This window comes from Mytilus galloprovincialis, chromosome 4 (genome assembly GCF_965363235.1).
Source record: "Mytilus galloprovincialis chromosome 4, xbMytGall1.hap1.1, whole genome shotgun sequence".
NCBI lineage: Eukaryota > Metazoa > Mollusca > Bivalvia > Mytilida > Mytilidae > Mytilus > Mytilus galloprovincialis.
In genome coordinates, this window is record NC_134841.1 from 94,590,182 (window position 1) to 94,600,478 (window position 10,297).

Here is a 10,297-nt window from a genome sequence, read left to right on the forward strand (position 1 = left end):
CTAGGTGTGTACTTTGATTAACATCTTACGATGGAACGGCAAGTTTCTGCCATAGTAAAATCTTGTCATTTTCACATCAGTAGCATTGGACGTATTCGCAACTATATAACAACATCCGCTTGCAAGACACTAGTGAACAGTATAGTAACATCCAGACTTGATTATGGGAATATTCTTCTGAACGGTATTAACAAGACTACGATGAACAGATTACAAAAAGTATAAAATACAGCAGCTCGTCTTATCACCAGGACAAGAAAACATGAGCATATATTACGCCGATACTTGCCGATTTACATTGGTTACCCGTCAAATACAGACCACAATTTAAAATACTTACTTATGTATACTGCGCTTTGAATGGCATTGGTCCTGCTTACATTCGGGAACTGGTCAATTTGCACGTACCAAAGCAATCTCTGCGTTCACGCTCAACTAAACTCCTTACCGTTCCAAAAGTGCGGACAAAGACGTACGGTGAAAGACAATTCGATTTGGCAGCGGCATCTCTTTGGAATAATCTCCCAAACAGTTTAAGACAATGCAAGTCCTTAGAGTGTTTTAAATCTTAGCTAAAAACTCATTTTTATCGCATTGCTTTTTAATCAGACTTTTTCCTTTCTCTTTTACGGGTTTTTACTAGTTCATGTAGTTTTGTATAAACTTTTAATGCATTTTGTTTGTATAACTTTTTAGGATTATTGCTTGTTTTGCATACTTTTAACCTAGATTGCTATTTATTTTTTAATTTGTTGTTTTACAATTTTTTTTTTGTATCGACCTTTTATATTATGGTAGGCATTTTTGTTTTATATTTTAAGTTAGTACTTTTATGTTTTTGTCTTTGATTTGTTTTAATTACCATGCTGAATGTACATCGCCTTAGAGTAATTTTTATTTTTTATATGGGGCGCTCTATAAATTTATTATCATTTTTTTTTTATTATATCCATGGGAAGACCCACTATCAACATATATTTACGAGTGGGTCCTCCCATGGATAGAAACAAGTGCCTGTGTTCGGAAAGCCGAAAAAACCTTCAAGACGACTAAATTACTAGGACTATCTTATGATATGTAGCAAATAAAAAAAATCAAGTGAAAAGGACCTTATTTGAGTAAAATATAATTTATCGAGAAAACCTCACAAACCGTGAGGTAAAAAAAGGGGGGATATACCATGGGGGCGTCAGTTACAACAGTTTTGTTTGTTTTTCTTATGGCGGTGTCTGTTTTTAATGTACTTCTAATTCTTGTTTGTTCAGCATTAGATAACGTCGGATATTTCCATTCTCTTTAGTTGGAATTAACATAGTAAACGAAATGTCCAACACTTTCTTTACCCTCGTACAATTAATAGTGTACAATTTACTGTGTGAAACTGGCTACTGAAAATGTTCAAATGAAATTCAGGCGAACCTTTAAAAAATAATTGTATTATATGTCTCTGGTTGTAGATTCAATATTATAAAACATACACCACATCATATCTTTTATTCAAAAGTAGGATAGACGTCAAAATGACAAATAAGACGCAAATAAAAGAAAAGTATCAACTACAATCATGATATCTTATTTTTTATTTTTTCAAGCAAAGTGAAAAAGTAGGTTATTTTTTTACATGTATCAGTGTCAATGACTGGTGAATAGAGAAACGGCGAGATGAAGTGATCTGACACGACCCTTAATAGAAACTCTTGTAAGACGAAAGGCCATACTTTCAGTCCTCTTCTTGTATGCTTGACGTATCTTTGTTCAAGTCTCTTATATGAGAAGCTAAACACCGACCTCTCCCCCACACTAAATGATACATACAACTCTTCTTCTATCAAGTTAACTAATGATATACGTTCACACGTAGTTCGAATTTGGGTTAGTTTAACTCACTTTTCAATTGAAAACTTCTTTTTACGTCCGAACGTAAATTTTAAAACGAACTGCACTGCTCGAAAATTCGATTGTCCAAAACGACAAACGATGTTAACTTTTCTTTCGCAGTATCAATAAATTAATCATAATCTAATTCGAATTACATTTTAGAAAGTATCACAAAAACTTAATTTCACACCAGACATTGCAGAATATTGTTTTCAACTGCATACCTTCTCAGTTTGATCCAACATCGTTCTTTATTGATTACTAGTATTCAAAGTCAATTTAGAATGCTTTTAAAACAGCACTTATGTTAAGATTGAAGTACACATTGATATTATTATGTTTTGGCCAAACTTTTAGGAACTTTGGTCCTCAATGCACTTTATTTGGTCTTTTTAACTTTTTCGGATTCGAGCGTCACTGATGAGTCTTTTGTAGACGAAGCGCGCGTCTGGCGTATATACTAAATTTAGTCCTGGTATCCATGATGAAATTATGTAAACAAAACAAAGATTTTGTTACAACAAAATTGTGATAATGAGGTCAAGTACAATGAACATGCAGGGGGGATTAGCTGTCAAATTAATGTTCACCAATTAGACTAAAGTTCTCATATTTGATTTATGACATACTAAAATGTATATCGAAATTATAAAGTCAAGTTTTCTATAATTTAATATGTCAGTTTTTCTTACATATTGTTTTCTAGAGGTGACCTCTGAAGAAAGCTGATTGTCACAGAACCATATTTAAACATAGATAAATAGATAGTGAGCACATGCAATTAGATTTCTATAAGTAAGTTTGATTTCATATTAAAGCTTAAACAAGAATGTGTCCATAGTACACGGATGCCCCACTAACACTATTATTTTCTATGTTCAGTGGACTGTGAAATTGGAGTAAAAAAAGTTTCATGTTGATTGGACTTCAATTTCATTAAAAACTACATTGACCAAAAACTTTAACCTGAATATCACACAATCATTTTCTATGTTCAGTGGTTCATGAAATTGGGGTTAAAAATCTAATTTAGCAATTAGAAAGATCATATCATAGGGAACATGTTTACTAAGTTTTAAGTTGATTGTACCTAAGACCTTAAAGTGGGACAGACGGACGCAGAGACCAGAAAACAAAATGCCCTTGTACTATCGTAGGTGAGGCATAAAAATAGGTTAATTATGGTTTTTGCCTGTACAAGAATGAGTTTTGTCAATCACATAGTTTACCTTTGTTTCACTTTCAATGTGACCGATGCTTTTGGTTTTTGATTCCTAGCATTTTCTTTCTTGTTTCTTGATTCTATAATTTGTTACTGCAACCTTTTCTCTCCTTCTATTACATATACCGTTGATCCAGTGCCTGTTATTCCCTTGTTTAATTTATTTGGCCCTTTAACTTTTTGACCATAAGCCTTTTGATCTTTCAGTCTAATTTGGAGTTTTTGCATTTTTGTTGTCTTATTTGGAGCAAATTTGTGTTTATATTGTAAGTTTCATAACCTTTTGCTTTTCTGTTCTTTGATTTGGAGCCTACAACATTCTTGTTCAATTCTGAATCTGAGCAGCATTTTCTGTGTTTGATTCTGCATGCCTCCGGGTGCGGGAATTTTTCGTTGCATTGAAGACCTGTTGGTGACCTTCTGCTGTTGTCTGCTCTATGGTCGGGTTGTTGTCTCTTTGGTACATTCCCAATTTCCATTCTCAATTTTATTTTGTTTCATTTAATGTTTGATTTGGAGTTTATTGATTTTGTGTTGTTTATAAGCCTTTTGCTCTTCCTTAATGCAAAATATCAATTTTGAAGTATTAGGGTTTACCAGGCCGGTAATCAAACCTAGAACCTGCAGCACTTGAAGCAAGCGCAAAAACATAAGCTAACTGAGGCAGTTGACATTACATTGACCATGAAAATGAGGTCTAAATAAGAAAAATTCTGACAAACAGATATTAACACTCTACATATATTACATTAATCAATTGGAGTTAACCTATTGCTATACGTTTTTAGGATATACAGAATTTCTAAGGAAAACAGGTAAGCATATCATTTGTGGACAATATAAAGGAACTTATGTGCTCCTTTCTATGAATATGGCCTTAAGCAAAGAAAACTAAAATTAGTTTCATATTTATAATTACAATATGATTCTGTATGTACATAAACAAACATGACTTTTAAATTTAACAAATATATATATAATGTTTGTAAATAAACACAATAAGCAATGGTCTTTGCAAAAAAGGTCTCTTTCAAGAATAGAAATAATAGCACTTACACTAACCAATTACTCAGAAATTTCTACCAGAACAAATTTGATGAATGGCAAATGCAATTCATACATCAAAAGATTGTATTAGTCTTCAATATCTAGAAACCTTCACCTTGGTTTTTTTCGAATCCTTTGCAAAATAGTTACGTCATCACCATTAATGTATAAAAAGATTACAGTAGTTCACAAATACATTTTTATCTCATCTAGGAAATGCCATTGCAATTAAAACATTTGCTTGGTAAATCTATAAATGGGCTAAGAAATGATCAATCAATTAACAACATAACCATGCATACTCTAAATACATACAAACATAAATAACAAGAGAACAAGGTCATATAAATAATATTCTCTGCTTCCGAGCCGAAAGGTATTGATCTATTATATAGATACATAACATTCAAAAAATTATTTTTTGTTTTTGTTTCCTTCTCTGCTTAGAGTCAAAAATATAAATCTTGAATAAGGTCATTGATGTAATAGTTTTAAAATTTGGAGTTTTCTGTGTCATGGTTTGAGGAATGTTTTTATCCTTTTCAAATTTGTTTTGCATATCAACTGAGAATTTGAATAATACTTGGAATACCAAATATACACACTACAGGACTTTGAAAAAAATGATAATCTTTATTTATTTGCAAACTTCATTTACTCAATTCTTTATCTGTTTAAGTGTTTATATAATTGTGATTTCAAAGCAAACTATAAAAAATCTATTTTCGCAGTAGAAATCTTTTCAATTCATGAAATTTTAATGTGATTACATGTGTTCTTAAAACTCTTAAAAAGCAATAATCATTGGTATAAAAAGTATGAAAGCTTTCATTTATCTCTGTTATTCAGTTCACAACAAACAGTTACACATTTACATTGTATAAGTAGTATCCCATTATCATGATTATGACAATTAATTACAACTGTTCGTCATGTTGATACATAATTAAAAACAAAAACAAATTATCTCCTTGAACAAAATGAAATTAGAAAAAGTTCAGAATTCTTACCAAAAAATAAAGAAAAGAATACATAATTCCCAATACAAAAGTATTGTTTGAAACACAATCCCTATAAATACATGTACAAACAATGCAAAATACCAATATTTAATGATTTAATGTTTTATTAATTGATATATAGTAACTTAGCAATTGACTTTTTGATTGAAAAAATGACTTCTGGAATCATAATTGACTGTGAGCCTCAGATTCAAAAGCTTAATTTAAAGCAAAACTACATGTAACAGCAAAAACAATCATTTTTTTTTTTTTTGTTAAAATATGAAATACTTTTGTGCACTTCAACATTCACCCATTTCATATTTCTATTTTAATTGGATGTTTTTGTTAGTTACAATATCAAATCTTGGGGACAATTTGATCTTCAATAAATATTGCACTATTCTGTCAATTGTTAGTCAATGTCAGAGAAACAACATCACTACAATGATGGTCTATTCTAACTTGTTCTGTTACCATGGTCGCATGAACAAAACTGGCAGATTTTTTCAATTTGTTCAGCTACCTTGGTAACATGAACAAACCAATGGCAGATTTTCTAACTTGTTCTGTTACCATGGTAGCACAAAGCATTGGTAGATTCTCAAATTGACCATGATAACAGGAACACAATGATGGTAGATAAGTTAACTTGTTCAGGTAAGGTTTCAATTACTTTTAATTCAATCAGTTCTCAATTAAATATGGTAGTGGTACATGTATGTGTAGCATTCAAATATATATTTTTTGTCTTCTTAACCAAAACAAACTTTAAGAACCTGTGCCCTCAAAATTCATTTTTTTTAAAATTGTATCCCGTTATCTTGGTTTTATTTTACAAATTTACTTTTCAACTAACAACTTTTTCCTACATTGAATCTACTAGCCTGAAGTTTCAAGATTAAAAATAACAGTAATTATTTACTCTCTTAAACATTCTCATATATATCTCTCAACATATTGTAAATACACAATGTATAACGAAATAGAATATGTACAATATTGTTAAAAGCGTAAATTTCTAATGAGAGAAATAAACCCAGAAGATTGGAACATAAACTTATACAATGATTGGTGTTTAAAGCATAGGATTTATTATATATATTCTGTATATATTAAATAGTACTTATCAAATAATAAATTATTGTTAAACTCAAGCCAGAATAGGACTCAGTAAAAGAATCCAAAAGTAATGGCAATCAAGAAACAAGCTTCTCTGATTAGAAAATTTAAAGAACTTTTTGACCAGTCATACTTTTGTACAGGCCTGACACCACTCATTTTTCCTTATTTAAACCTATTTCTCTGAAAATGAATAACTTAAATTGATCAAAAATGTACATGTTTATATATACCCTGAAAATTCATTTTACTTCTCAAAAATAATTGAAAATGTGTTTGTAATTTTTGTTTTACTCTTGAAATACTGTATATAGGGACCTTAAAGAAATGTGATGCTCTTGAACAACTTGGCAAGCATACAGTGGAAGCAGACAGACAATACACTTTGTGTGCCCTTACTGTCAATCACTCAAATCTACCAATATTGTGGCATCCCTGATTTCTATGACTCTGGATGAATGTAACATCTATGACAATTCTCCTTCTGCTAATCTACTCTGTATGATGGAGGGTTTTCTAGGAGGTAAGGATTCTGGCGTCGGGATAGCATCACCAATTGATTCCTGTAATATCATCTTTTCTGTGGGCGCCAAAGGGGTCTTTGGGTTGTTCATCTTAGCTTTGGCCATATTGTAATCTCCGGAATCAAAATACTTTTGCTAAAAAAGAATTAAAATAATCATATTAAATATATATATATATCATGTATAACAAGTCAAAAAGGGTACAACATCACCATTAAATAACTATAAAATGAACAAATATTAGATATTTCGGATTACCGATATCCTTCTTCAATAATAGCACGATGTCAAATAAATCATGTAAAAATATTCAAACTGAGAAACTTTTTGTAAATCTCGAAATTTATACAATTTAAGCGAACACCACAGACGCTGATACAATTTTAAAATTTCCAAACAAGGTGCAAAGATTACAAAGATATGCCAAATCATGTACATACATATATCCATCATTTTCTATAGCAGATTAGTTATAATTTTGCATGATTACAGACAGGCAGACAGACAGACTGCAAACCTTAAGTCCTTTTTGTCTTCATTGGTAGGGATATCTTCTTTTTTCACACTCAAGTATAAGTTGTCCATCTCTTTCAGTCTTTGTAAGGAATGCCTTATCCATCTTGTTTTGTACAGCACTATGCATTTTAATTAGAGTTGTTCTTCAATGCTACAGTTTCTTTGTATTATTTTTGGCAATAGTCCTTACAGTCCATCTTAGTTTGAATAGTTCTACTTACCCCTCTCTGTAATCTTTTTGCCAATAGTCCTGATGGTCCACCTGGTTTCACATTGGGATATTTAGCTTTTAATTTGGCTTCTTCCATCATCATTTTCTCCTATCAAAATTACAATAATTAGATGTTAGTTAATCATGTTTCTCTGTTTGATGTGTAACTATAAGCTGATTTCGAAAGATTATATGTGATGGTCAAGAAAATGGAAGTCCTCACTTAATGCAAGTAAATGTAAATAGCTTAAGTCATGTAAAGTTAGTTTTCTTGTTTGAATTGTTTTGCATTTGTCATTTCAAGGCCTTTTATAGCTGACTGTTCATTATGCAGTATGGGCTTTGCTCATTTCTGCATGCTGAGCACTGACCTATAGTTGTTTATTTCTGTACGTGTCACTTGGTCTCTTGTGAAGAGTTGTCTCATTTGCAATTATACATTGTCATATGTATACCACATCTTTTTTTTTATATGTATTACATTGTACCTGTGTGTTTAAAGCTGATAATATCGGTTATCCTCATTTTTTTTTTTAGAAATATGCCACAACAGCCTTATCCTAACAACATTTAACTACTAAGAAATGATCAATGTAGCTAGTTTTACATGAAATGGATAATATTAAAAATTAGGAAAACTGTTTGATTTTTTTAATATCTTTTTCTTTATCATGAATTTACAGCAGGTACACACAAATCCTCACATCAAACAAGCAAATAATGTAATATATCTTGCCATTTCAGTTTCTAAGTCCCTTAAAACTGAAGCTAGTCCATGAAAATCTGCTTGAACTCATCATTTTCAAAACTGGTCAGTCCTAGGTGTACATCAAGATTGTAAAATTGTGTATCAACTAAGCAAACATATTGTCTTTTTAAAGGAAAAGTTAAAAATTGATCAAACATTGTAAATACATCATCTTTCTCTATTTTGTCTAGCTTAAACTCACTAGTGAGAACACTGGATCGCCCCACTGTTACAGTGGAGTTACAAAGATGATGTTGTATATAACAACTACATGTTACGTATGATTTACCATATAAGGTCAGAATTATTTTTTTACTTATTCTGCAAGACAATTAATGCAATTATTTGTTTAACTTTTACCTTTTTCAAGTATAAGGGCAATGTCAATGAAGAGATTGTGCTTGTAGCTTATGTAGCTAAAAAATCTGATGGATAACAGGATACCAAATGGCAATGTCAGTCTGCCAAACTGTTTTAGGGTACATGTATGTCTGTCGGAAAAAAGAAATTTGACCTTTTCTTCTATAATCTATCTTGTCAATTAAAAAATCTAAAAGTTTCTGACAGAACGATTCACATTGTTTGTGGGACATTCAGGCTGTCAGAATAAAGTTTGGGATATACTGTATCATGAGAAGAAGTTATCACCTTAACAACTGTCTGGTATTTCTTGCTGTGATGTAAAACCTTTTCCAAATTCCACAATATTGACTTGAGAAAAAAGTGTTGATACACTACAAAATAATGATCAGAATAACCTCAACTTAAAATATTACTTACTTACTCTTTAAACCTCATAGCGTGTGTGGAAAGAAATAACTCTAACATGAAAATTAATACCTAAGAAATGAAAAATAAAACAAAACAAAAATGATGAAAAAATGATCACTTTTTGCATCGAAACTACTCATCATGCTCATAGAACGAAACAAATGTGAATGTTTTACCTTTATCGTCATTGTTGTGGGTTCAGGTGCAACAAATTCTGGCTCTTTTCGATCTATTGTTCCTTCCGATGACATGTTTATCTTGTTTTGAACGGCTCTCACTAATTTTACAATCGGAGATGGAGGCGCTCACACGGTATTGTAATTTCCACCAATCAACAGTAAAGATTTAATTTTCCTCTTTTAGTATGTGGTTTAGCCCAAAACCTAAAAGATATAACGAGTAGAGAGGAACTAATTTAATTTTAACATTTTTTAAAGTACACTTATAAATGCAGTATTATTACAATTAAATTTTCGCTACAAGACAAAGCACGCAATACTTTATGGATGTACTTAAGAATGTACACCTCTGAGGAGCAAAAAATTTCTAGAATTAAGCTTTTTTTCTTAACCTGATTTTTTGGTTAAGAAAACTGTAAAAAAATAATTAGTGAAGACAAAAAAAAATCATATGGTGGTGCACTTCATTTGCTACGGCCCTTTGAAAATACCCAATTTTGATCAGTTTTCCATTTTTCATCAATTTTAACCTTTTTGGGGGCTATTATCGTGAAAAAAAAAATCACAATTCCACGATTAAACTTTTTTTCATACTTTCAATAAGGATAAAGTGAACCAATCTGAATAAATTTGACTTAAAAAAATTATAGGTAGGTGTTACTTTAAGAAAGTTTTATCATATTTTGATGCTTTTTTGTGTCAAATTTACCGTTCTGTCAATTTTGTAAATTTGTGATTTTTCTCAGTTTTAAGAAAAAAAGCATAATATTTCATTTATTTTTGTTATAAATGATTGAAAAAATACATATCTAAGAAATTTTAAAAACAACAATGATAGAGGATGTGCATGATTCTTATAAAATCATTTTTTGTACCCCTCACTTATTTTCACAAAATTCTGGCTAAAAAGACTGACTTGATTGGTCTTAAAATTTGAAAACTTGATTATTGAAAAACTTTTCATTGTAAATACACATTTTTTTTCACAGAGTATGTTTAATTATAATATTTTTAAAATTCATTGATATTTTCCACTTGTATCACATGTTTTGGAAATAATTCTAGAACGAGATTTCAA

At 30.7% G+C, this 10,297-nt stretch overlaps 1 protein-coding gene across 1 annotated transcript; it reads right to left on the reverse strand.

Moving 5' to 3' along the window:
• Nucleotides 1-6,131: 6,131 nt before the first annotated feature.
• On the reverse strand, nucleotides 6,132-9,371 carry LOC143073451 (cAMP-regulated phosphoprotein 19-like). Its single transcript, XM_076249011.1, has 3 exons — nucleotides 9,217-9,371; nucleotides 7,532-7,630; nucleotides 6,132-6,929 (listed from the first exon to the last, which is right to left on the reverse strand). Exons 1-3 carry the CDS (start codon nucleotides 9,289-9,291, stop codon nucleotides 6,738-6,740), a joined length of 366 nt encoding a protein of 121 aa, XP_076105126.1. The 5' UTR covers nucleotides 9,292-9,371; the 3' UTR covers nucleotides 6,132-6,737.
• Between the last annotated feature and the right edge of the window lie 926 nt (nucleotides 9,372-10,297).

Coding starts and splice junctions, on each gene's coding strand:
- LOC143073451 (XM_076249011.1), bottom strand. CDS start 9,291: ATGTCATCGGAAGGAACAATAGATCGAAAAGAGCCAGAATTTGTTGCA. Junction 7,631..9,216: donor CCACAACAATGACGATAAAG/GTAAAACATTCA, acceptor TAATTTTGATAG/GAGAAAATGATGATGGAAGA. Junction 6,930..7,531: donor CAAAAAGATTACAGAGAGGG/GTAAGTAGAACT, acceptor ATTCTTTTTTAG/CAAAAGTATTTTGATTCCGG.